Source organism: Orbicella faveolata, unplaced genomic scaffold (genome assembly GCF_042242905.1).
Source record: "Orbicella faveolata isolate gen_17 unplaced genomic scaffold, um_ofav_v1 contig_1, whole genome shotgun sequence".
NCBI classification, from domain to species: Eukaryota; Metazoa; Cnidaria; class Anthozoa; order Scleractinia; family Merulinidae; genus Orbicella; species Orbicella faveolata.
In genome coordinates, this window is record NW_028301536.1 from 38173312 (window position 1) to 38200745 (window position 27434).

Consider the following 27434-nt stretch of genomic DNA (forward strand, 5'->3'; position numbering starts at 1 on the left):
GTGCATAAAGACATTAAGATATCACTGGACAAAGGAAACAGTGTAATACTGGTTCGTTTGGATCTATCAGCCGCTTTTGACACTGTTAACCATGATTTACTTCTGTCTAAGCTTGAGCAGCGTTTTGGAATTACCGGCACCGCTCTTAACTGGTTCAAGTCCTATCTTTGTAGTCGTGCACAATTTGTCAGCGTCAATCAATCTCATTCAACGAAACGTGACCTGACCTGATAAAACAATCATACAGTTGTTAAATTAGAGCATGGATGCTTTTCGCCAGCCAATGAAATTTATTCTGACATCAAAACGTGTTGAAATTACTATAGCAACTTCCCATCTACAAGGTAAAAAAATAAAACAATAGGCAGAGGCAGGGGTAGATTATTTCAGAAGGGCCAAATAATTTGCACTGCCTCTTCCCCTCCCCTAGTTTAGGATATCAGTGGTGTTTTCCACAAGTGAGATTTTTGTTTTTCTATTGCTAAACATTTGTGTACCCCTCTCTCTTGTTCCTCTTTGTTGAAATTCTAGATTTGCCCTCCCCCCTGGTACATAGGTTTGTTTGATCAAATTAATGTAGCAAAATAGTCATCAGTGGCCCAGTGCCTGGTTCTAAACCAATATCGAAACTGCTGGTGGCATTGGGAGCAAAGAAAGACCAAGGAACGGGATTTTTGGTGTTTCGCCTACCCGGAAAATGGGGTGAGAGCCAAAACAACAATTAGAAGCCAAGTTTGTAGGAAAAAGACCAAATCTAGGAAAATGTCCAAAACAGCACATATAAGCCGGACTCATGCCTTAATTCAGGTGAGAGCGTCTCCGTAGGGTTTGGGAGCAAAGAAAGACCAAGGAACGGGATTTTCGGTGTTTCACCTGCGCGGAAAACGGGGCGGGAGCCAAAAAAAGATCTTCAATTTTCGCGCTGTAATTATTTGCTCCCGAACCCCACAGAAAGGCTACGCAGGCTAATTCTAAAGACTATTGTTGCTATTAATAGACGAATGGTACCATTGTCAGACTGAAAGGACTCCAGAATGTTTTCCTTATTGGCTGCAGGAGTGCAGGACTTCATCATTTCAATGAAGACATTTCTGGGGTCATCTCCAACAAACATGTGTTTCCCTAAAAGAGCTTTAATAGTAGCACAAAGTATACCACGCTGTCTTATAGTTTGGCAATAAGTAAGAGTTCTCTCTGTTTTCTCTCGATTCTGTTTTAGTTCATCGGCAAGCCAGCCAAAACAATATTCCAGTTCTACGTCTTTATCCATATATTGCACAACATCATCATCATCATAATTAGTCCTAGCCCTCAAGTGGCAATCCCGTCTCTCCCTCCATAGTTCTCCTCCATGTCTCCCTTGGCCGACCCCTACTCCTCTTACCCTCGGGTGCCCAGGTCAGGGCAATGCGTGGGTTCTGTTGGTGGTCCATACGCAATACATGCCCTATCCAGCGCCATTCTCCGTCCCCTAATATGCTTACTGATGGTGCAAGTCCTAGCTCTTCGCCTCACTTCTTCGTTGGTAACCCTCGTCGACCAATATATCTCTAACACCCTCCGTACGTGCTTGTGGAGGAATGTGTCCAGTTTCACCTCATCCCTCTTGGTCCTTTTCCCAAGTCTCGCATCCGTAGAGATGTGCTGCTATGACGTTGGCAGGCACATTTTCCGTTGTTTTATACGCCTATTTATATGAAGACTTACCACTGCCTTACGACATGCGCTTCGTCAACTGCCATGGCACACAGGTTTTTTTAGAATACACGCGCGTTCATTCTTCAGCCATTCTTGAGGTGATCCGTAAACTACCGAATATTCGCCATTTTCTAAAGCGAGTGTGTTCATGATCCTCAAGTGAGCTTATGTTGGCTGCTTTCAACCCTAACTCCTTCAGATGAGACACCTGATTCCTCCATAAGGCTTATCAATGGTGACACAACATTGACAATGTGAGTAGTGGTAGTGTTTGTCACAGTAGAGATTTTCCGAAGCCAGTCGGAAGATTGATAAATACATCATTTCATTCCTCGAATATTTTCCTAATTCCTGTTTCTTGTCTCTTCAAGGGTCGCCATACTTCAACATAAAACACGCAATATGATTGGTCAGATTACTTTGGCGCGCAACAGTTCTCAAGATGTAACCCGAATGGTGATTGGTTTAAATGGTATAAGGGAATGTTGTTCGTATGTGAGCAGCCGTTTGTGGGGAGGAGCGTTGCGTGACGACACGGTCACGACACTAAAAACGGCTGCGAAGGAGACTACAAAGACTCCAAGAATGTATGTTAACTAAACACTCGACAACACATCAAGTTGCGTTAGATTTCCCATGAACAATGAGATTCTGAACTTTTATGTCAGCAGTACAGTAACCACTTCCTGTACGGTTGGAGCAAGGTTATAGTTCCCACATCAAAGAGAAGACAATATTTACAAAGGTAAAATATGGCAACCCTTTATGTCTACTACTTGACGTAACGTTCATTACCGAGACAAAAAGGCGGCCTCACTGGCTGTACATAGCAAAATAAAATTTGCACTGGAAGCGGAACATAACATGGTGTACAATAGAATTCTTCCTAAAATGAGATCTATTTTTAAGGCATTACTTTATCAGTCTATTACATTAACTCTGTATTTTGTACTATTTACAGTCATAGAGTCTAATCTACTACAATTGATTAAAAGTTCTAATTACAGATTAAAACATCACCCTACTTTTTCAAAAAGCCACAACTTTAATGTACAATCTGAGCCATAAAAATTCATGTCTTCGAGACTGACCTCTTGCAAACGAAATCAATCCCGGGTTTGAAGGGAAAACAAAACCTGTATCAATTTAAAAAAAAACATCCCACAAGAACTTTAACAAGGTCTATCAAAAGCCAGCAATACCGAGAATAACTTAGTAAAGTGTGTTATGTTCAAGTTTTCTGTAAAGATGCCAAACCTTTCAGCCTTGAGTGATCAGCAACTTATGTCTCCTCAAAAAGTCAATGCAAGTCAGGCAAACAGGTGATGAGAATAACGTCACTCATCACAAAACGAACAACGCCTATAGTCTTGTATTAAATTCTCCCAACCACAGCGGAAAGTCTTATGCTGACAAGAGTCCAATATATTCAATCAGAGGCGGTAAGGAATTTTTACTTGGTACCAATGTTGCTGCTTTTGCCGTGTTACAATTTCCGTTTCCGTTGCCGTGGCCATTCGCCACTTTACGATCTCCACCGCTCCCGCAACCACCTAAAAGTAAAACAGTCAACCACCTTCTGCAGAAAGGTTCTATCGCCTGGAACACCTTCATTGGTGAGCTGTATGTTGTCTGTACTGGTAGTGTAAGTGTCGATATCAGACAAGTCCAAGGTGTCATAGATCTCGTTTGCAATCAGTTCAAAGGCTCTGTCGACATTTTGCCCAGACAAAGCGCTCGTTTCGATGTAACGAATTCCAAGTTCCTTTGCAAAAAATTCTGCGTCTTTCTTTACAATTTTTCGTCTACTTTTCTGGGCATCAGCTAAGTCTGCTTTATTCCCTACTAAAATCAAGCTCGTGTTATCTGGTGCATTCTGCTTAACCAGCTTTATCATTTCAGGAATACCTTCAACGAAGGAAGGCCGATCTGTTAAGTCAAAGACCAGCACAACGCCTTGACAGTGCTTTAGTGGCATTAGAATAACGCTGTGATACTTTTCATCTCCTGCAGTGTCTGTAATTTGCAAGCGATACTCTTTGTCGTGGAGGTCAATCCTCATGGTACGCAATTTTAAAGCAGACGTAGGTATAATTTTATCATCAAACTTACCGTGAAAATAGCGTGAAATAAGGCATGACTTTCCCGCGTAGGACTGACCAAGGACAGCAATATCAAGTTTGGGAACTTGAGCAACTTGAATATTATGAGCAATATTTCGTTTCTGTTGAATCTTGGACCATTCATGTTGAAGGCACCTGGAGACCTCTTCAGCACTTGGTCTGTCCTTACTGAAATCTTCAATACACCGAAGTACAATTTCCTTCAACTTATGTTCATCCATCTTCTTTATGTCACTTTCACGTCGCTTCTTTTCTGGAATTCTTTCGCGATCTGTTGATAACAAAGAGTGTTTTTATTTTACATCATAGAACACATAACACTCGGTCTTAAGCGGTACATATCTATGCAAACAGCAATATAACCAGTGGTCTAGATGAACTAAGAATAACTCACTTATATTATATAATCATAAACTCGGTCTCAAGCGGTACATATCTATGCAAACAGCAACATAACCAGTGGTCTAGATGAACTAAGAATAACTCACTTATATTATATAATCATAAACTCGGTCTCAAGCGGTACATATCTATGCAAACAGCAACATAACCAGTGGTCTAGATGAACTACGAATAACTCACTCTATTATATGACTGAGAAAATTACTTCATTGTGATTGGCTGAGAATGGGCCAATTTATCGTTAATTGTTAATTTGCATGTACTGCAGTGGACGTCAACGCGCGCAAGTTCGTAATTTTCTCAGTCATATAATAAACTGTAAGAAAGCTCGAGCAATTAATGATAATCACACGGTTTCGAGTTCAATTTGGAATCAAAGGGACACTGTCACGGGTTGACATGCGCAGTAGCATTCACTCACTCCGAGACTTGTCACGCTCGACCGCCATTATGGAAATATCGGCGAGTAGAACAATTCAAAATATATTTTGCATTTAAATCAACTTTATGCAAAGCAAATACTCAGGAAAGTGAATTTCGTTTCTGTGACCTTTTGTAAATGCAAAAGTGCTGGTACAACGAAGCGCAAAGAAAATAGTTCTCGTGGGTGGCCGTGCAAAGGGAGAAACGTGTTGTGTACAGATGAATGTAAATGTGGAACAAGCAGTAAAGCTTGCAGAAACAGGGTATGCATGTATATAAAGTTGAATACATTCACTTCTTTTGTTATTGAGTTGCGAAAAAGTGTACGGAATAATTTGTTTATTCCCTTTCTTCAGGATTCGAACGAACAGTCGTCATCTGCCTATGAAAGCCGTAGAGTCCGACCGAGGCTGGAAGGATCGCTACCGACGTTCCAACTGAGGAACAACAACAAATTAAAGAAAACAACGATGTGAAGGTACTTTCCTATTCGCTAGTCCGTTGTTGTGTTTTTTTTTTTTCTTACTGTTAAATATCGGGAAACCTTCGGATGGCTTCTAATAGGTCTGATTAGGCCCGATGCAAACACACGCGACAAACAACTACATTTCAACATGGCGGCCATACAAGAACAGGGTCCGCCCCTTTATTAAGCATGCGTGACAAAACCGCTGACCAATACATGACACTTACCTGTATTCCAATTATGATGTGCACTCGAATGAACATTTGCCTTGCAAATGCTGCAAATGTCTGTGACATTTGGCATTATTTTATTGCCTTATCAGTACTGAGACTAAAATGAGTGAGAAATATTTTTATAGACCACGATTGTCAATAATTTTCCCAGTTTTTTTTTCTTTTTAACTGACACATTTTCAAATTCCGGAATGTAAGAGTGAATTATATTTAGCCCTGCATTTTTCCTTTCTTTACTAGCAGATGAATATTTTCGTGTTGCTTCCACGTTATGTTTTTGTTATGATTGTATAGTCATCATTTTTATTTTGAAATATAAACATAGTAGGAGTTCATTGCTACACTGGATGAGGCAATGGTGCGAAAGTTGGCCGTGAGGGGTTTGCGGAGGGGTGTGGGGAGTATGGATTATATCCATACTCTCCTCATCATGGAGGATGACCTTGATGACACGAATGAAACAGGTGACATGATTGCTGAGACCAAGACAGCTGGAGCTACATGTACAACCGTGGCTGTAACTGTTTCTTCAGCTGAGCCCGTTCCTTCACCAGGCAGCCCTTTGGTCGATTGCTGTAACTGTGGCCTTTGCAGGCCAATGCCACAGGCTGTAGAAAATAATTGTTGCAAACGGTCAAAGTGCATCACAACAACTTCCCACTTTGCAAAGTTATGTATGGATCCTGATGTCTTGGAAATGTGTATCAGGAACACCAGTGACATCAGAAATGACAGAGGAGATGCAAGCACACTTGCTTTTAAGAAAGCTGCATACAGACAATTTATTTTAGCAAAGTATGGCCGTCTTGGTAAAGGAAACAGGCGTGTTTGTCCTTCATGTGTAGTTTTGAAAATACACGAGCAATACCCATCAGTCACAGGGGTTTACATGGGATATTGGGAGCACCGACATTATGTACGAGACTGCATTCTGGCTACATGTCAATATAGATAACTGTGCTTATCACTTATGAATGTGAAAGCTTATGGTGACCTTGAATTGTGGTGTTGAGTTATTCATACCAAATTTCTGAGTGTTTGGTTTTCCAGCTTTGATAAAAGCAGTTGTTTCAAGAAGTTGGAGATTTTGGTAAATGGGAAAAGCGAAGTGTTAGAGTTTTTAGAGTGGCCAAGGTAAAACCCTTCCACATGTTCCTCTTACAAAATACAGTAACTCACACTTGATACAATGGACTATTTTACTGCTTAGTTGATGTACTCTGAACTTTTCTGATACACCGCCTAGAGGGATGTACTTGTGACTAAATATACAAACTTTACTTTTTCTCAGTGGTACAAATTTTTTTTTTCACTCTTGTGCAGGTGTCATGCATATGCATTGCAGTTCAATAAAAAATACAGTGGTCCATTAATTGTCATTTCAAGTTACCACAGGTGTTTTCCCTGCTCATTGATTCACTCCTTCAATAGAAATATAAACACTGATATTTGTAGAGAATCGAAAGTCTAAATAATATTCCCTGGTGTAATTATCATGTTGTATCAAAATGGAACATTTTCCATATTTTTTGTTTGATAACATAATGGCCCAGTGAGTTTCTAAGTGGATGTACATTGTATGTTTACACATTATATGAAATAAATACTGCGGAAAAATTATTCATTTGACAACATTTCCCCCAAATCCTGACCAGATGTTGATTTTGCATGCTTTGAGGGCACAATAAACCTGCTTTTTCTTTCCAACAGTTCCTTCGAGAAAGGGGGAGGCTTTGCAGCAATTGTGGGTGTCACTACACGTGGATTGCTTTCATTCAGTGACACATTGCGTGCCACGAGATCATTGTCCTCCACTCAAAGGTTTTGTTTTGTTTTACTGTTCTTACATCCCACCGCTGAGTTCTCTGATTACATCTCCTGGAGGTGATTTCATTCCCAGACTTGCTTGTGGCTGCTGGGAGATCCAAATAGGAATTCCAGTCAAATGTAGCAATATACTTCCTTGCCTTGTAAGCTTTATAGCTGCAATGAAAAAAAATACTATTACTGTAGTTGACTTTGTTCTATCACTTGTCTGTGATTAGTTCAATGGGATATAATCCTGGGATGCATGCAGATAAACTATATCCTTTCTGTGAGGTGTAATATGGCTGAGCACACAACAAGAATGTTGGGAGTAATTGTTCGGTACTCAAAATTAAAGAGTTACCATTTAATTTCATGCATTGTACCCCAAAGTATTTCACTATACATCTAGAATATTATCAGTGTATAAAAGTACCTTAGCAGTGCTCTCTTTGGAGTGTATGCAAGGGTCAGGCTGTTTGCACACTCTATTCTGCGAGTGTGCCTGAAATAAAAAACAGAATATTTTCAAGACTATCTTCGAATCATATCTCAATGCTGTGACAATAGTCCCCGGCTAAGTGCAAATTATAATCTGTATATTAGGATGTTGACCTGTGGATGCTATAAAATTTAACACACTTTTGATGTATACATATGAATATGAATATTTTATATTTGAGCTATGCACAAAGTACATGTAGTATTCTGTACTAAGACAAAATGACAACTTGCAGATTCATGCCACTTGGTTACCTGAATCTAACATAGAATCGGAAGTTGTCAAGCAGCTCTGGGTTTAAGATGACTTTCTGCAATTCTGCAAAGTCTTTGTCATGCCGGTCAAACCATGTTAAGTTGGGATCATGGATTTGATCATCACGGTCACACCTGCCGCCCAACCACTCATGGGAGTCACAGACATGATGAAGTAGGCCAATCCACTTGCTCTAAAAAAAATATTATAGAAAACAAAAGGACAAAGAAGTCATTATGTGTTGCACAAGGCCAGAAGTAAGTGTATCATCTGGCTACCTGGTCTTCTTGACCCATTAAAAAAGATAGATGTTTTCAGTAAACAATTTGCATTGTGTGATGCATAGTGTCACTCTGGTAACAGCACAAAGCTATTTAACAAATAGATTCCATGTTGCCGTGCGTCTGTTCAGTAATAGATCACAGATGACGTCAAAATGTGATAAGAACAAATAAGTGGTTCACGAGGCGATAGCCGAGTGTGTCACTGATGTTCTTACCACATTTTGACGTCTTCTGTGATCTATTACTGAACAGACGCACGGCAGCGTGGAATCTATTTGTTTTATATCATAACGAAACAAACTACTACAGATAGCGCTTTTTTTATTTCAAAACCTTTCAACATAACTCGAAAGCCGGCCTTTGCCCACTTTGGCGAACACGAAAAAAGCCATTTGACGTAATCTATTGTCTATACAAATTGAAGCAATCTCATTGGTTGCTATGCGTAGCAAAGAATTGTGATTGGTCCAGGAAAATCACGCCACTGTCAAACTTGACTCGAGCGTAGCTTCTCGTGGAATGAAAACTTACAGCGAAAGCAAAATTGAAGTGCGAAATCTACAAATCTTAAAGAAAATGCTGGATAAGTCAAGTCAGTTTTTGTCATCAGAGCAGCCCTGTGAGCCGAAAAGCTTGGATGTTGCCTCGAATGTTGCAGGAGTTGAAAAACTACGCTCGGAAAACTTACGGTTGCAGTCAACCTGGAGACCATTCGATTCGAGTTTTGAATGAAAGGAGCGCTAGTGATAGTGGAAATTTATGTCCTCTGTGGTTGGTGATTCTCAAATCAGTTTGAAATAGTGTCGGAGACACCTTTTAGCTGCGATACAGTTGGCCGCGAGCTGTAGTGAGCTATACTTTGCTCGCTGCTGTGCCCTGAAACGGACTGGAACATTCGCATCGGAAGGCAAGGTTATGTGTTTATTTTCACTGATTTTAAGAAGTGGTTCAGTTGATGTTTCATTCCAGACAATCACTGTGTCAACAATTATTTAAAGACTGAGAAAAGTTCAATGTTTTAAATAAATTAATCTCATAAACATTTTGGTTATTGGGTTTGTTAAATTCGAGATAAAGCAATGGTTCTCGGCTTACCAAGACCAATTTTGTGTTTGGTTTAGTCTCGCTCGACTACCGACTGAGACTGCTCGAGTATTTTTTCTGAATCATTTTCTAAAACAGAAACGGCTTTATCTTTCTTCTTCCTGCTAGACTATGCTTCTGGTACATGTTCAATGCCGGACAAGACTTTCTTGTACCTTATCTTATACCTTGTACCTTATTCTCAAAACTTTCCGCCATTTAAAAACACAGGGGGAAAAACTTTGAAATGGTGACGTCAATCGTGCGTTTGTCCTCTAATAGATCATAGCCGAGAACCAATCAAAATGCGAGAATAACTTGGGTTATTATATAAATAAAAATATTCCACATCAAATTATAACCATTTTAGATTTCTCCTACCTTCATAATTTGCAAGGCTTCCTCATCTGAAGTGTTCTCACTTTCCCTGCACACACTGTTACAATACTACAGAAGTGGTGGATTATATGATCTGACCAAGCTTTTATTTTGGCCATTGCCTTGGCTTGTCCAGTATGAAAGATAAAAAATATATATTCCCTGTCCTGATAATATCCTTGTCTGGATTCAATATGCAGTAGACAAGATTAAGATAGGGTAGGGTGGGGATGGATAAGGTAGGATAGGAATAAGATCGAATTGATCAGAACAGATTTAATGAATTATATTAATGAATTGACATGCATACCTTGGCTAAGCATTTCCTAATACTCTTTGATTTATGCCAGACATCAAGGCTGTGGAAGATATCCTTGAACTCAATGGCTGTCAAATGTAAGAGGAAATGCACATTTTTTCATTATAAACAAACTTGTATGGAACAAAGCCTTGCTCTAAACACTGAACTGCACTGCATGCTACAGTATCTATGCACTATTCGCACTGCATATATAATAAGCGTATCGCGATAATGCGCTACATTCCGCTAATCCCGAGGGTCTAGGATAGTGGCGTCTAGTACGATCCTTTGCGGCCTTTCGAACATAAAATCTGGCCGCGCAGTGCGAGATCTCGCAGTTTGACGAGATTGCTGTGGGAAGACGCCTTGCTCTTTTCTTCGTGGTCACCACCACCAGCCTTCTGTTCTTTGCTCGTGTGTTTTCTTCAGTTATGGCTGAACCTTTTTTGCCTCTTCTCCCTGAGCGTGGCCCTGAGCCAGCAGATGACCCGGTCGCTGCAGAACCGGCTGTTCCGCCCGCCGAAGCCGCCGAACCGGTGGTAGAAAATGAGGTAATTGCTTCACTTATTCCTTGTGTTTTGGTTGCATTGTCTTTATTTGTTTGCGTTGGTTTCGTTCCTCTGCGTTTCACTGCCCGGTTTAGGCTAGTTTGCTAGGATGTCGGTCGTTGGCATCTTGGTCGTTCGCCGTTTCGCGTGGGCTTTGCTCTCGCTCTTTTGTTTTATTTTCTGCCTTGTTATTTTCTTCGTGCAGTTTTATGTCGTGTTTTAATTTTGGTCTGCGGGGAGTTTTTCTCCCTCGTTATCGCGGCGCCCCGTTTAGGTTCGTTTTCTCGTTATGCGGATATTGTTTTTTCCTTGTTTGTTTTCCCTCCGCGGTTGTTTGCACGTACTTTTGGACCTGTATATATTCTCGGCGCTTTTTTGCCGCCTCCGCCCATTTCATTAGCACGTTGTCGTAGTTATATTGTTCTCGGTGTCGGTATGCCCCATTGTTCTGCATGACAATTTTCGTTATTGCCTGTTTGTTACACTTTGTTTTGTTGTATCGAAAAGTCCCTTTTGGGTAAAGGACGATTTTTTGGGTATGTTGTGGAGCCAGGGAGATGATATTAAGAGTGAAAAAGAAAAAAAAACAAGGACACAGAGGGAGGAAAAAGAAAGGAGTGGAAGCGCTTTTGGGCGTGTGTATGTTTTCAGCCCTTTTTGGACGGCGCGAAAAAAAAAAAAGGTAAAAGATGGAAGGAAAGAGAGAAGCAGAGGCGCTTTTAGGACATATGTATGTTCCTGGCACTTTAAGATGGCAAAAAACAAAAACAAAAACAAAAACAAAGAGAAAGAGAGAAAAAAGAAGACAGGAGGTGTTAAGGGAAAAGAGAAAGAAATGGAAAGTAAGGAAAATGGAGAGAAGCGCCTTTGAGAGCACTAAAACGAAAAAAAAATAATAATAAAACGAAGGAGGAAAGAAAGGAACGAGGAGAGCAAAGGATATGATAAGAAGCCAGGAAGACGGAGAGGAAATAAAGGGAAAGAGAAGGAATTGAAGAAAGGGTGAATTGATGACAAGTAGAAATTGGTGAAGTGGAAAGTGATAAAGATCGGAATGGAATAGAATAGGAAGTGGATGAGGGGCTTTGACAGGGAAATAAGGATTTTAAAGGAATTGACAGTGTTCAAAGGAGGTTAGCGTGGGGCCAGAAATCGTGTTGAGGAGGAAAGTGCAAATCTCGGGAGTTCTAACGTTGAAGCTTAGCAGAAGATAGGCACAGGGTTTGAAGTGGGAACGCAGGAGGTGTTTCTATAAGAGCAAAAACCGACACAACGTAGAATGAGTTTTAGAAGGTGTACTATATTTCGGCTGGCCAAACCAGCCTTCTTCAGGTACAATGGAAGATTTTACATTGGTGCGTGTTTTTATGTAGCCGATATTTACGTAATACCGGAAATACGCAAAAGTAATTGATATTGTAAATTGAAGATAAGCATACGGTAAAATAAAATAACATGATAAAAGAACATAATAAAAGAAAACAAATGGAAACAATTAATATGTTTCCTCACGGATAGTCTGAACATCCGCGAAGAAACATATTAATTGCTTCCATTTGTTTTCTTTTATTATGTTCTTTTATCATGTTATTTTATTTTACCGTATGCTTATCTTCAATTTACACTATCAATTACTTTTGCGTATTTCCGGTATTACGTAAATATCGGTTACATAAAAACACGCACCAATGTAAAATCTTCCATTGTACCTGAAGAAGGCTGGTTTGGCCAGCCGAAATATAGTACACCTTCAAAAACTCATTCTACGTTGTGTCGGTTTTTGCTTTTGTATTCTTCATTTTATATGTAAAGCCGATTAGATCACCATTGATCCAACGTATACCAGCAGGATCATTGTTCCGGTTGCTTGCTTAAACATTTTATAGTTTCTATAAGGAATGGGGGGGTTGATTGTGGCGAATTTTGAGCCGTTCTTTTCCCGGGCCATTTTAGATTTGGTTATGTTCTTGTTCTGTTCTGGTCAGCAGGACAGCAGATGTGATTTTCATTCCCTGGTTCCTTCTTGTTTCTCAGCCAGTCGATCGTATTCAAATTCTTGAGAGGAAGTTGAAAGCCTCGGAAGACGAGAAAGCGCGTAGGAGCACGGAGGACGCGTTGATAACTCTCCGCAGGCACCTAAACCACCCGTTAAACATGTTTGATCGATATGAAGCGGTCGTGCTGCTACAATCTTTGGTTCGTCTCGCGAGGAATGAGGCACACGAGAAGGCCGACATGTACGCGGCGGCTCTCGATGAGGCTAGGGCAAGGGTGGATCAACTGGATAAAGAGTCGTTGCAGAGGCTGCTTGTGGGTCTCTTGGGGGATCCTGTGCGGGCCAAGATAGCGAAGGAGGCCACCGCCATCCTGAAATCCTCTTCTAGAGCCTCAGCAGCTCAGTCGCGTGGATTTCGCTACACCCGCCCGAAGCCTTACGGGAATGTTCGTTGCTTTACTTGTAATCGCTTTGGCCACATGGCACGCGAATGTTTTTACAATCAACGTTCTTCTCAGTTCACTTATCGCGCTCCCCGCGGGGGTTCAGAGGCGGTAAGAATTAACCCAGCGTTTGAGTAAGCGATCATTGCTTTGTTAAGTTTCTGCTCTGTAGCGAGTTTGTTTTTCTATCATTTGTTTCCCTGGCATTTGTATTTCGGCATACTCCAGTTGTGTTGTCAGCAGGCGCCTCCGATATTGCTTTGATAAAGTTCATTTGATTATCAGTTGTCTCAATTTGTGTGGTCAGCTGGCTTGTTGTAGGCCATTTTTTGGCAGTTTGTTTGGGCCTTTGTCCTCATACATTTTAGTTTCCCAAGGTGCCCTGCCCCACTCGCCCTCGTTGACCTTGGGGGGCCTTCACTGTGCCTCAATTCTGGACCTGGTTCGGAGCCTGGGGTCAACGAAGGTTGGGTTCCCTTTTGTTTTCCCTGTTTCTTATCTCTGTCCGCTTTTGACTTGTTCCCTTAGGTTGCATCCTTTGCTTTTCGGAGAAAGTTGGGCGACGCAGTTACCGTCCGCGGGACAACAGAGACTTCTTGGTGTGATATTTTTAAGGGAAGCCAGCCTTTCGTTGACCCCTTGGCTTCCCCGTCCATGGTGGCGAAGAATCCAGCTCTTGGGGTTTTGCGTAATCTCCGATTTCTAAATCCGGATGATTTTTAGGCGGGATCGTTGCACACGCACCCGGCGGTTTGGGAGACGTTGTCGTCCGATGTCAGCAATGAGCACGTCGACCTTATGGCCATAATTAATGAAGGGGTCAAAGCTGAACAATTTTTGACCCATTTCAAGGGGGATTTCAAAGGTGAGAGTTTTGATTCAGATCATCCTCCTCCAATCGTGTTGGAAAACTTTAAGTCTTACGCCCGATTTTCGGATTTCATTTCCACTACCATTTCGCTATGGGTGTCGGCCGGAGTCTTGTCGGTTTGGGGCGAGATTGGCCAGGTCTCACCACCTTACCTGGTCCTTCCCTTCACCGTTGAACCCTCGAAACCTCACCTTTGCCATGATGAGCGTTACCTTAATTTGTGGATCAAAGACCTTCCTTTTAAATTGGACCATTTGTCGGACTTACCAAGGTATGTCTTGCCCGGGCATTACCAGCATTAAATATTGTATAGTCCTGAAGGAAATACTGTGTCTAAATAAAGATTTTACCTTACCTTTACCTAGCACGTTTGTCTCCACCCGGCTTCCCGTACCTTTTCCGGCCTGCAGTTGCAGGGTTTTTACTTTACATTTTGTACGTTACCTTTTGGCTGGAAGGCTAGTGCTTTTTTCTATCACAATTTGGGCCTTGCAGTTTCTAGTGCGGCACGTTCGTACGGTGTACCACTTTCCCAGTACATAGATGGTCGCCACGTCGGTCAGCTTCTAGTACAATCGTCTAAGCAGCCCTGGGCTCCGTGTAGCCACCAGAACGCTGAGAAAATTCTCTGTTACCTGCTACTGGAGGCCAGCTATTTTGTCAATTTGAGTAAATCTCAATGCAGTCCGTCCACGTTCGTCACATTCCTTGGCTTTACCTGTGATTCTATTCGGCAAGCTTTCCTGATCCCAGAGGAGAAAAAAGTCAAATTTAAGGTACTCAGGGAAAACATTTTAGCATCTAAGACGGTAACGTTAAAAATTCTTCAGCGTTTTGCCGGTAAGGCTGTTTCCTTCAGCCTGGCTCTAGCTGGTTGCAAGTTGTACTTTCGCGAAATCGTCAAAACCGTTGCTGGTCTTGTACGTAATTCCAAAGCGGCAGCTAAGGTCACTGGTCTTCTGCAATCTGAATTGGAATATTGGCGATATTTAGATGACTGGACGGATTGTTTGCCATGGAGATCGGAGAGACATATCGCTGTCACTTTTTATTGCGACGCTTCTAAACGAGCGTGGGGAGGCGTTTTGATGACGGATAACGGCAGAATGGAGGCTCGAGATTACTGGCGAGAAGAATCGGGCAGCATAAATTTTTTGGAGGCGAAGGCCTTATTGTGTGCTTTAGATGCTTTCTCAAGGATTCAGAATTCCCGCGTTGATGTTCACACGGATAGCAGAGCTCTGTTGGGGTCATGGCAGAGCGAGGGTGGAAATAACTCCAAGATAAATGACGTGATTAACGCTATTTTGCGATGCAGCCAAGAGTTCAACTTTTTGATCGACATTCAATACGTTCCTTCGGCTGGGAATCCGGGCGACGCTCCCTCGCGTCGGCATTCAGACCTCGATTGTACCCTTTCTGAGGAAACGTGGTCCCGTGTCCAGAGAATGTTTGGACCACATACCTTTGATCTCATGCCGCTCGACAGTAACTGCCGCCTTGACCAGCTTGGTAATCGTCGACCGCATTTCACGCCATGCCACAACACCCCTGAGTCATCCGGCATCAACGTGTTTGCGCATCAGTTGCCTATCAGGGAAAATCTTGACCAGCATTATCAGCACCCCTTCACGATAATCGTGCCGGATATCCAGCCCCGTCGGTACTGGTGGGCATTATTGCAAGCCACGAGCGTTGATCGATTTCTCCCGGGACGAAAGGGCGACGATTTGGTTTTGTTTTTTCCTTCTGCTGCGACTCCAGGCTGGTTCCCTAGACCACTACAATGGGACCTTTGGGCTTTTCGTTGCGTCTGTTAATTAATGGCATCACCAATTTTGTTAAGACAAGCATTATACCCACATGCCGTTCTTTTCTTCAGGTTGCACGCCCCTGGAAAGCAGCCCGGCGGTGTACGTCTTGTCTCTATCCAAACGATCATGATGCGAATTTTTGCCAGGCTTGTGGTACATCAACAGGAGCCCCTGTTACTCCGGTTGTCCAGCCTGTTCAGCGATCAATAGTTGTTTCGTGAACTTTAAATCTTTGTCAAGTAGCAAACCTTGTCAGGAGCAAAAGTCTTCCTTGGAGCGACACTTGTCAAGTTTCCTCGCCTCTCTTTCGCCCCGGAAGGCCATGCCCTCCGTCACCTCGTTAACTTTCTTATTAGTAAAGATAGGACAGGGAGAACTGTTGTTCACGTTAGGACATGTGATAGGAAAGTCTGTAAATGCCCCCGCCGTTTAGCGGCCGGTTCCGTGGACTCCATCATCGGGAAGTTGCGTGCTGTTTGTAATAAGTTACGCCGTTTCAATCATGCTAACCCTGTTTCGCACTCGCTGGTAAAGGAATACTTGAAATTCACCAGGGAAGAGCAAGCGAGTTTGGCGGTCACTCGGAAACAGGCAGTCCCTCTTTTCTTTACGAAGTTCATGCCACTCATCGGTCACTTTAGGGTGAAAATAGTAATTTATCCTCATTGCATATCTATTGTTGCGATCACGTTAGACTTAGTTATGGGAGGAATCCGCTCCCGGCCTCGACAATCACCATGCTCCACCGGCACCGCTTGCTATCCAAACCGACGCACAAAAACGGGGAAAAACACCACGACACCCCCCGAGAGTGCTAAACCTGCTTTATTCTACAAACCTCCTTTCCATAACTCAGACCCCCATACTCCCAGCTTAAAACGTACTGTGCAAATACAGAAAACGCTTAAGCGATTAGAGTACTGGGGCCTGTTTCTCGAAAGCTCCCGTAAATACCGGGCCCGATAACTTACCGGGCCGGTTAACGGGAAACTTTACCGGGCCCGAAATAGCATTTCTCGAAGCACTCGTAAATTTTCCCGGTACTTACCGGGCCCGACAAAATAGCGGGTTGTTACCAATCTCTAGCGCGCGCTTCACGCTCGTTCGCGAGAGAAGGAGAAACACTTGGGACTATACGTACAGATTCGATTTGGATCGATTCTGTTGTCGTTGCGACTGTTATGCTTTTTGAAGAACACTGTGAAGTTTAACTTCGACGTTATCGTTGTGTCAAAGGAGAGTAACTGAGAGAGATCGTCATTTTGCATGGTCATATTACTTGAAAGTGATGATCAATTGCCTTTTGTAGCTCGATTCGAAGACTTCGATCGACAATCTCTCTCTTTTCTAGGGTTCACTCTAATTCAAAATGTTCACTGAGCAATCAAACAAGATCTGTGGACCGCCGAGGAAACAGTGTGAACTTGAGAACTTGAAATTTAGCTAAGAATTTCGCTTAAGTAGGTGTACAGAATATTTGGAATAAGGAAGGATCTTACTAAAATTTTTAGGCGTGATTTAATCGTTTTCTCCGACAAACATCGAGCGTAATTTTCACTGATCCCAGATCGACTGTTCTAGCATAAAGCAAGCTAAGATCAATAGAAATGCTACTGAAACAATTATGTGATTGGGGAGAATAATTTTTATGTTCTTTATTCTCGTTTATCTATCGTGAGTACAGTACGCTTCTTCGTGTTTCATCTAGCTAGAAATGCTATAACCAACATTTGTCAGCATTTGTGCACCGCGCCTAATGCGACTCTTCGCGATCGCTCTATTATGTTTACTTTTTGTAGAATGTCTGTTTTCTAATTTCCTTCTCCAAAAAAAGTAAAAAACAAATCTGCAATTAAAACACAGGAAACAGGTTTGGCTTGCAGTAAGATCAGGTTTGCGCGACAGGAACCCATTTTGATGTTCATACAAAGAAGCCTTTTCGAAACGCGCGGCGAGTGATCGGCGTTTTCATGACAGTGTTTGTCTATTCATTAATTTTTTTCCCGCCGTTTGTTGGTTTTGAAAAACAATAAAATAGAACTTCACAGTTATATAGCGCTTCCATGCAAACGCCTTCAAACTGTGAAAAATAACACAACAACAACAATTATATTTACGTGGGTTTCCGGAGCCAGCGGGCAGCTTCTCGCAGTGTTTCTCTCCAATTCCTCCTTTAGCTCCTCAACGAGCCACTCTATTTTGTTTGGTTTTGCAACATTTGTGACTCCCCGGTAACTTTACGGGAGGTCACGACCTCCCGTAAATTACTGGGCAAGTTACCGGAAAAATTAACGGAATCGAAAATAACGGGAGCTTCGAGAAACACCCGAAAAGTTTACGGGGACTTACCGGGTGACTTACTGGGCCCGATAATTTACCGGGTCTTTCGAGAAACAGGCCCCTGGATGTTTGCCGGGTGAGAGACCGCGGCAGTGACAGTGGAAGCCCGGGGCATGACAGACTCCAAAAGGTTAAGAGTACTAGCCGCCTGAGAGACACGCGCATAGTGTCTGGCCATGTCGCTACTTTTCCACCCAAATACGGAGCGATCTCCTCCGGAGAACAACCCAAGATGCTAAGGGTGTTGGAAAGCCAGACCCTGAAACTATGGGGCGTTTCTACATTACAAAGTTTCACCTCGGAGAGATACACAAGCAAACGATTATTAACTGCTGAACCAAGAAACGGCCTCTCCCTGACACACTTCCCATGGTCGGAAGCTCGGAAAAAACATCCCTCAGACAAGGAGACCCCCAGCGCTTGGCAGGCACGAACATAAAAATCCAACCAAAAACAGGGCAAACATCTGGGTTTCGAAAGGGGACAAGAACAAACTCACGGGGAGATCCTTTGCGAACTGTTTTCGTAAGAGACAACCTAATTAAAACGCCTTCCCGATCCCTTAACCTGAAAACCTGTTTGCAAGAGAGCCGCCCTAAATCCGATGCTCTGTCCCCAGTGAAAAAATCCACAACAGAGAAGATGGCATCCCTAACAAGGATATATTTACTAACAAGGGAAAGCGACGCACTTGCCGCTATTCTCACTGCATATATAATGAGCGTATCGCCATAACGCGCTACATTCCGCTAATCCCGAGGGTCTAGGTTAGTGACGTCTAGTATGATCCTCTGCGGCCTTTCGAATATTAAATCTGGCCGCGCAGTGCGAGATCTCGCAGTTTGACGAGATTGCCGTGGGAAGACGCTTTGCGCCCCTCCCTCCTCCCCTGGTGGCGGTGACCACCTCTCACCCTTGCTGCATAAAAACAAGATGCTGACATAAAAACAAGGTTCACAATGGTCCACCAGTAATTGTGATAGCCATTATTTATTTAGTTAGTTAGTTAGTTAGTTAATTAGTTAGTTAAAAGCACAATAAATTAAATGCATATCTAATAAAAAAGACTTAACTGGGATCATTGTTATCTCACATCATTTTAGTCAAACAGTGAACATAATCAACACCAAATTTACTCACCAACCAACTTTTTAATGGATGAAGATGCATCGGTGGCCACTTCAACCACATCGAGCACTCTCTTGAGTCTGGTCAGAGCATTCTTCAGTGCAACCTTCTCCATATTTGTAGAGGCAAGGCCTACATGTCGCTTGTCTCTTACTTCAATTTCCAAAATGTATCCCGAGGTCAGCTTCATTAAGAAGTAACAACGATTTATGGGAGTGAACCCAGGTGGGTCGCACTGCCCATCTCCACCCACAACAACCTTTTCATCGGAAAACTCCTTCAACAACTCTCCCTGCATCCAACTCCACCACTCCTCCACTGCAGGAAACAAATACAGGCGTTGCATCCGGTAAAAGGTAGACTCGGACAAGAAAGACCTAAAAACTCGGCAACCCTGCTGACTTTCCCAAAATTATTACCAGACAAACGTTATTGACATAAAGGCCATTTACCTCCCTAGATGAGGCAAACTTAAAAATGTGCCCAGCTTGGCACTTGGCAGTAACAACAACAGTGGTCCCCACAAAATGATGCTTGACCTCGGGACTTTACCACACCCTTTTGTTCTACAGCATCCCACAAACAAGTTAAGAAACAATGCAATTCCAAAGAACATTCAAATTTTTTCTCCTTGACCATTTCTACTTCTTTTCGAAACTCAAAGAGGTCTTCCCCTCTACTAAGTTTGCGATGAGGTCTAAACTCAGGTCTATCCTCCTCCTCCACACTTGCTGCAGTTGTTGTGGTTGCAGCACTGGCAACAGCATCAGCCTGATTTTCCTGATCATCATCAGTACCCACTTCTGTATCAAGTGGCAGGAGCTCATCATCCTCACCATCTGACAAATCAGCATTTTCATTGTAATGCATACTAACAAAAAAAAAGAAACACAAATACAGTGTAAAGAAGGAGCCACTATCATAATAACCAAACATAATAATAGCCGAGTAAAAATAATAATAGAATCACATGTGAAGATTTCACTAATTAAAACTAAATTCCTCCCACTTTTTCAAATTATGTTACACTCGTTCACTTATTCATACCTAAAATAGCACATATAAGACACTGTCTTTAAAGAAGTAGGAAGAAAAAACTATGCTTACATCGAAACATCAGAGTCACTTTCAGTTTCATAGAGAAATTTGTACTCGTTCATTTCTCTGATGGCTGAGTCACAGAGCTCTCTAAAACTAAATGGAGAAGAAACATTTTTACCACAGCAACAAGCTATTTCATACACATACAAAATCATTGCATACATGTATGTACATGTACCAATAATAATTTAGAATTATCACTCGAAGTTATTCCTATGTTTTCATGTAAAATGAAACACCAGGACAAATACGGATTTCAAAATGCAGCACAAAATAATTATGCACAAAGATTCAACATGCAAAATAAACACCAGAGCACATATATGAAGAAAAATATCGCACTTTATACATGTAGAAAGTTTTGCAAAACACATATTATTAATTATTGTTCTGTGGGAGGACGGTGACATGAAAGAGAAAGTACCTTTCATTCTCAACGGAAAAGTTATCATCCGGTTCTTCATCAGAACCCTTGTCATCAGTAAACATTGAAGAGTTTAATCCAGAAAATAATTGAACAAAAAGACATGACATATGTAAAAACTGACTATTACCGGCATGATTTTGATTCACATGGGGATTTCACTGTAGTTATGTAAGCCCCGCTTTTACAGAACAATGGACAGTGCTCTCGTTTAAACAAAATATACGCATACTTACTTTCTAAGACTAGAATGAAGTCTGCTGTTCTCGATGGATGAAGCTGACGGCGAACAGTTATCAGGAGTCGACACAGTTTCCACGATCGGAGACACAACCATTGACTCGGAAAGTTCATCGCGCGGCTTCACTGGTGTAGATGTTTGTGGCCCTGTTTAGAAAGAATAGATTTAAAATACATAATTGTAAAGACATAAGCATGCTTATTTTCAAATAGTATTTATTTTCATCGAGAAAACGAACCTTCACTTTCGGCAATCGCACTTGGCACGTGTTTCTTTCGGTCGCCAAACGCAACTCTCGAGACACTCGCGATATCTTCCATTTCCCTACAAGAAAAAACAGAATAACTTCATGATAACGTAAAATACAACTTTGTAAGGAATATAAATTAAACGTTTATGAACGTAAGTCTTACCTTCGACGATATGCGAGAGACAATAAATGAGTCGCGAAGTTGCCGTCACTAAAAGACTCATAACCTGCATCACATTTTGCTTGTAGCCACAACTTAAATATCTTTACTTCCACATAAACACGCTTGTGGTTTCTCAGCCACACTTTCTTGTATTCCCCTCTGTCTTCAACCTTTCGTTTCCGCCCTGAGTTGACGCGTTTACTGCCATGTCTGGATCCTCCACTAGTCGACGCCATTTTGAATTTGTGAATGCTAACTTGAAAAAGTCAGGCTGACTTTTTCAAGTTTCGATCGGCCACGCGAGCATGCGCAGACCGTGACCGTGTCCCTTTAATTTGCACGAGTGAGTTTTTCAAAAAGCTGAAATTGCAAGAGCCGCTTCGGCTGAGAAAAAGATGCGATTTAGAGCAAAAAATAGTGCGATTCATGAATAAATCGCACCTCTGAGAGCCAATCAGATTGCAAGGATAACCAGTGATTTTGAAATGGATTTAGTAAATGATTTAAAGTACTAGTGATATTTGAAACAACAATAACAAAGAACCAATCAGCGCGGCGCAGAAACGGTCGCACCCAGTCCGCCACCACCACTTTTTTCAAAAAGTTGGCGACTGTCAGTGAGATCAGGAAGATTAATCCTGGTTACCAAATAATATTTTCGATCCTTTTAACTAAGACCTCTGATGAGGCTGTGGATACTGGCATGGCCGTGTACTCCCCTAGCTTCTTGATGAAAGATATCAGGCACATCAATTTTAGAATTTTCTTCTATGACACCGTCACAGAAGAAAAAGAAACATAATTATCGCAAATGCAACAAGGGTTTCTTGCTCAATTTTTAAAGTCTTCTTTTCATCTAACCTTATGTCTTTATGTCAATGTCCTCCTTACTAAACAGAGTAACGCAGTAACGAATAAAGAGAAAACAAGTACCTTAAATCCTCGAATTAGCGCCCCCCTCGAATAAGCGCCCACTTCGAATAAGCGCTCCTCCTATCAGCCGAAATTTAAAATAACAGGAGTAATGAGACAACAAAAGATGTATAGTTTTCGTCATGTAGTATTACATTTGTATATTGTTTCAGTTTGTGAACACGTTAAGTACTAATGGTGCTGCCATTTAAACTTAGGATTAGTTTTTTGTGTTCATAAACACTGGTATGTAACTTGTTATTTACGCGCAGATGACGTATTAACAAAACGATCATGTCCGGCCACGATTAGAGACAAATTAAATAAGCGCCCCTCCCCGCCCCCTACCCCCCTCGATTAAGCGCCCCCCTCGAATACGTCCCCCCATCTCCCCATCTTCTCCTAAATTTGAAATAAGCGCCCCGGGCGCGGCAGATTTCTTTTGCAGGTCACAGTTCACAGGTCACAGGTCACCAAAAAATATACCGAAACGTCATAAAACAGATGCATAGAAGTGCGTCCCAAGTGTTACTATAACAGTTATTTTCTGAAAAAAAAACGCATGAGGAAAATCAGCTGTAGTACTGAAATAAAAAAGAAATAATCCAGAGAAAGAAAGCCAAGACTTATTTCTGTTGAAAACACAAATTCTTTGTAGCCTTTCAATACAATAGGAGAACGAAAGAGGCTTACACTGATCTGTGAATTATGCATTTAATTACGCGTGATTTGTGAACCAACGACTTTTGCGGGAATAATTGTTCACGGGAGATTTCAGCGTCATTACAGCTCGTAAACTACACCAAACTAGATGTAAAACCTGCCCATTCGACGCGCTTGCGGCTGGAGGACTGAGAACTAACCACAGTGTGACACACAGCAGTTTGATGCATCAAAATGGAGGGTTCTGTATGTTTTGCGAAACGTGGATAGAATTTGTATTTTCGTGTGACACATGATTTAGCCTTCGCATTTTTACGTGAAACGTGATTGTTTGCTTTTTTCTGTGAACATGAAGCTGTTTTTCGAATTTTTCGTGATGCGTGAAAAGGTCAATTACTTATGCATGAAATTGTTTTCAGAAGAGGTATAGGGGACCCTCTTGTTTCTGTTTAGAACATAATTGTTGTAAAGATTTCAAAAGATAGAAATGAAACAGTTCAATTTGCTATCATGTCGAATTATCTTATTGCGATAAAATATATGAAACACTACATGTCTGAAAGCTACATTTCAACTCATTTTGTACATATACCACCCCTAGAAATTTTTTTATTAAAATTATACAGTAACAGGAGCCATAATCGCTCCTGACAGTAAAACATTTTTAGTTGAGGTTTGTTGCATGGAAACAACGATTAACCTCTTGGGAATCTCGAGTAATTCTTACGTCGCGAGTTTTACTGAGTGCTTTTTGATTGTGACCTGTGGCCTGTGACCTGCAAAAGAAACCTGCCGCCCCGGGCGCTTATTCGAGGATTTACGGCAATAGGTAAACATTTTAAAGGGTTTAAAACTACAAAATGCTTTTAAAATGCGTAAAATCGATTGCAACAGATAGAAAGTGGAGGAAGCAAGTTTGCAAAGGTACAGAAATTAGGCATTTCGCTACGCTTCTGATTCATGTAACGACCACCTACATCATTTCATGTACATGATACCACGCCGAATGAAGGAACCGGACAGTATATATATCAGTTTTTTTCTTTCTCTTGCCGAGGTTTTCAAAATTATATGTAAGGCAAACATCGCCTGGAATAATAAACACAACTTCTCAGTTGCAGTTTGTATTAAATCAGTAAGCTTGAAATTTACAGAGTCGTGTTTGTATGAACTTCACGGACTGAGTTGACCCTTTAAAAGTTTTCATAATTGCCTCGAGCTTCCACTGCGTCGAAGCTTCGCAAGTTCTGAACGAAATTCGCAATGAAATTCACAACTTCAAGTTCGTTTATTGACAACCACGTTCTAAGCGCCCTGAAATTTCAAGCGAACTTCGTAAACCAAAAACTTCGGTTTGTCAAAAGTTTTGTGAAATGCGCTGTTAACTGACGCAAAATTAACTTGTGTCTCAAAAACCTTTGACTGACTAATTTGAAATTCCAGAAGTTCGCTGGAACCTTAAAGTCCTTAGTTTATATTACTCGACAAGGGAAAGTTGTTGGATAGAATTAGTATAGGTAATCATACGGTTTTTCTCGTTCAATTTGGAATTAATTTGCCCAAGTGAGGTTTTCAAAAACCTGAAATTGCACGAGCCGCTTCGGCAAGTGCAATTTCAGCATTTTGAAAAACTCACATGTTTATATTATTAATAAGTATTAATAATATAAACATGAAAAAATTTGGAGGCGCAAGGCAGTGCCGAAGACCTTTCTTGAAGCCATTTTTTCTCATTCGAGAAAACTTTTTTCAAATTTTCGTCATCATTTTACCTAATATCATTGACTTCGAAAATTTCCTATTGTCTTTCAGCCAATCATAATCCAGAATTACGATGTGTAATTTGCACTGGTGTTACGCTTTTTGCACCGGTGTTACACTTTTTGCACTGGTGTTACACTTGAACTGCACTGCTCTCAGCCAATCAGAATCGAGTAATTTTTTCATGTATATTATCAATACTATAACAAGTGGCTACGCCGAATGCCTGAGTAGCCACAAAAAGTAAGGAGCAACTCATCTGTGAAGTTTAGCAAACAAACACGACTATGTAAATATCTCAAGTTTACTGATTACATAATAACGGACAACTTGTGCTCTTATTCCAGGCGCTATGTCTACCACACAATTGCAAATGTCCGTGAATAAACAGAATAAAAGGTACTTTTTTTCTTGTTAGATTTTATGTACAAAGGCGAAGCATTTTAAAGCCCACTTTTTACTGACTTGCGAAGGACAATATTTGTGCATAATTCAACGGCAATAAACGGCCCGGCGGCAGAAAGCGACAGCTGCACTTCGAAACAAATTCTATATAGAATATCTAAAATTCACGCTTGTGTGCGTACCGGTAATGCTGAATAACAGTCGACCTCAGATTAAGTAAAAAATTGACGACTTCTTTAACTGTTAACCATAAAAGGTTGAAGTTGCCGTCGTGATTTTGTTTAACTATGACTTCTAATGAATAATTATGCGATGAAAGTAGCAGAACATTGTTGGCCAATCCATGGCCGTCTTTCAATTAGTAAACTTGAATCTCGCTGCAAAAATACTGGGATGTATTGCAGAACTCAGCATAATACTGGACAGTACTCAACATAATATTTAACAGGGTAAGTCAGTTACTCTAGGCGCCTTTTACTCCCTTGACGAAGAAATGAAGATAATATTTTAGCGAATATCAGCTCTATTTTTTACAGTTTCTCGGTTCGAATTTACGAGCTCTCCTTGTGTTCTCCCAACATCTTGCGTTGGATTTTGCGCCGGTAAACTCCTAGAAAATGCGGTCTACTTAAAGAATATCTAATAATCATAAATTAACTGAACGATAGAGATTCCAAGAATACAAACCCTTGGTGATGGGCCACGCTGGTTCCACAACTGGAGGACTGCCATTGATAACCTCCATCAAAATAACTCCAAAGGAAAAAATATCAACCTTGACATCGTATTCGACCGGATCAGTGCCATAACCATGTCCATCCGGGGAAAACGTTTCTGGGGCGGCATAGACTGGTGTTCCTAGTGGTTGCGGAGAGGCATGCATTCTTCCATTACGTGGAAACACTTTAGCAAGACCAAGATCAGCGATCTTAGCTTGCTTTTCCCTTGTCAGGAGAATGTTTTTACAAGCTAAATCTCGATGCACTATTGGTGGATTATGCTCGTGAAGATAAGCGAGCCCATCGGCTACATCTGACATGATCGAGACTGCCTCTGGAAACGGAATCTTCTCAGGATGCAATGAAGTAATATACTTCCCTAAGTCGCGATCCAAGAGTTCAGTGATAAGCACTGGAGGCGAAGAATGAAAAATCGCGAATTCTAACAGTTCAACGACGTTCTTGTGTTTGAGTTTTGCAAGAATCCTGCACTCTGCTTCAAATTTTGCAACATGTCTATCCCGGTCGTGACATTTGAAAAGGTGCTCGTGAAGTGCTTTCTCTGCTACCAATCGATCCTCCAACTTGGCTTTGTAAACGACTCCAAACGTGCCACTTCCTATACGTTCTTCGCGTTGCAAGTTTGCTAACATTCTTGAACAGTTCGTCAAATTTTGACGACGAACCTTCTCGTCCGCAGAGGTTCTTAGTCAGCGAGGACTTGGCACGAGGAAATCATTTGATTGGCTAGGTTCTTGAGTGTGTCATGGACAAGGATTTTTATAGAGCGTTTTCACTCGCGTGATGAAATTTGCATATCGTCATGACAACCAACTTCATCCGCCATATTGGTGTTCCATCGCAGAATGCGTGCTACTCGTGCTAATCAACACCTGGGACATTCTGTACGACATTCTAGCCTTCTTAGCGAAGAAATTTAATTTTTTTCATCGTGGTCCTTTGCCTCATTGTCGGATGTGGCAATAAAACGGGCAAGATACGGCCCACCGCTGAGAAAGTAAGTTTTTTCGTGTTCCACGTGATGTTGTCAACCAAGGAGAGTACATAGAAGAGTTGACTTCGGAGCGAAGAAGAAGTTGGATTTCTGCGATCAGCAGAGAGGACTTAACCGACTCTATTTTAGAAAATGACCGGGTTTGCAGCAAGCATTTTGTGTCAGGAGAACCAGCTAAAGACTGGGATCGTTTTGGTTCCCTACTTTGTGAGGGTCTCCCAGGGGGGTCTTTGTTCCCTTGTTCCCTTCCAAAATTGCCCTATGTTCCCATGTTCCCACACATTTTCGTTATTTGTTCCCCTTTGTAATTTTTCGAATTTTGTTCCCCTGTTCCCAAAAAATGGCTAATGTTCCCTTGTTCCCTTCAACATTTTGCCAATGTTCCCTTGTTCCCCAAAACCCCTGGGAGACCCTCCTTTGTGTCTTGGGCATTCTAATAGTAATGTTGCCGGAAGGAATTACATACTAGTTACAATAATATTAAGGCCTTCATGTAGGGTATCTACGGGAAGGGACTACAGGTGTATCCAAGTGCTCAATGGAACTCAATTGTCCCTACAAAGATAAAAATATAAATTTCAGTTTCAAGTCAACCCCTAATTCTTAGCATAGTATAATCATGGTAGTTCATCAACAGAGCCATTGTCAGCACTATGTTTTTGTAATTGAAACAACTTGGGAAGATC

General features: G+C 41.5%; 1 protein-coding gene and 2 pseudogenes across 2 annotated transcripts; 1 reads left to right on the top strand and 2 right to left on the bottom strand.

Annotated features, from left to right (window-relative positions):
- Positions 1-464: 464 nt before the first annotated feature.
- Positions 465-26450, bottom strand: LOC110048259 (uncharacterized). Its single transcript, XM_020754050.2, has 2 exons — positions 25702-26450; positions 465-4092 (listed from the first exon to the last, which is right to left on the bottom strand). Exons 1-2 carry the CDS (start codon positions 26384-26386, stop codon positions 3224-3226), a joined length of 1554 nt encoding a protein of 517 aa, XP_020609709.2. The 5' UTR covers positions 26387-26450; the 3' UTR covers positions 465-3223.
- On the top strand, positions 5680-6327 carry LOC149118993 (uncharacterized; annotated as a pseudogene).
- LOC110057394 (uncharacterized) lies at positions 6527-21312 on the bottom strand (annotated as a pseudogene). The gene is made up of 9 exons (XR_016202587.1): positions 21099-21312; positions 20856-21006; positions 20202-20288; positions 19107-19965; positions 9962-10040; positions 9657-9788; positions 7908-8101; positions 7588-7656; positions 6527-7328 (listed from the first exon to the last, which is right to left on the bottom strand). The product of XR_016202587.1 is annotated as an uncharacterized LOC110057394 (transcript).
- Positions 26451-27434: the final 984 nt, after the last annotated feature.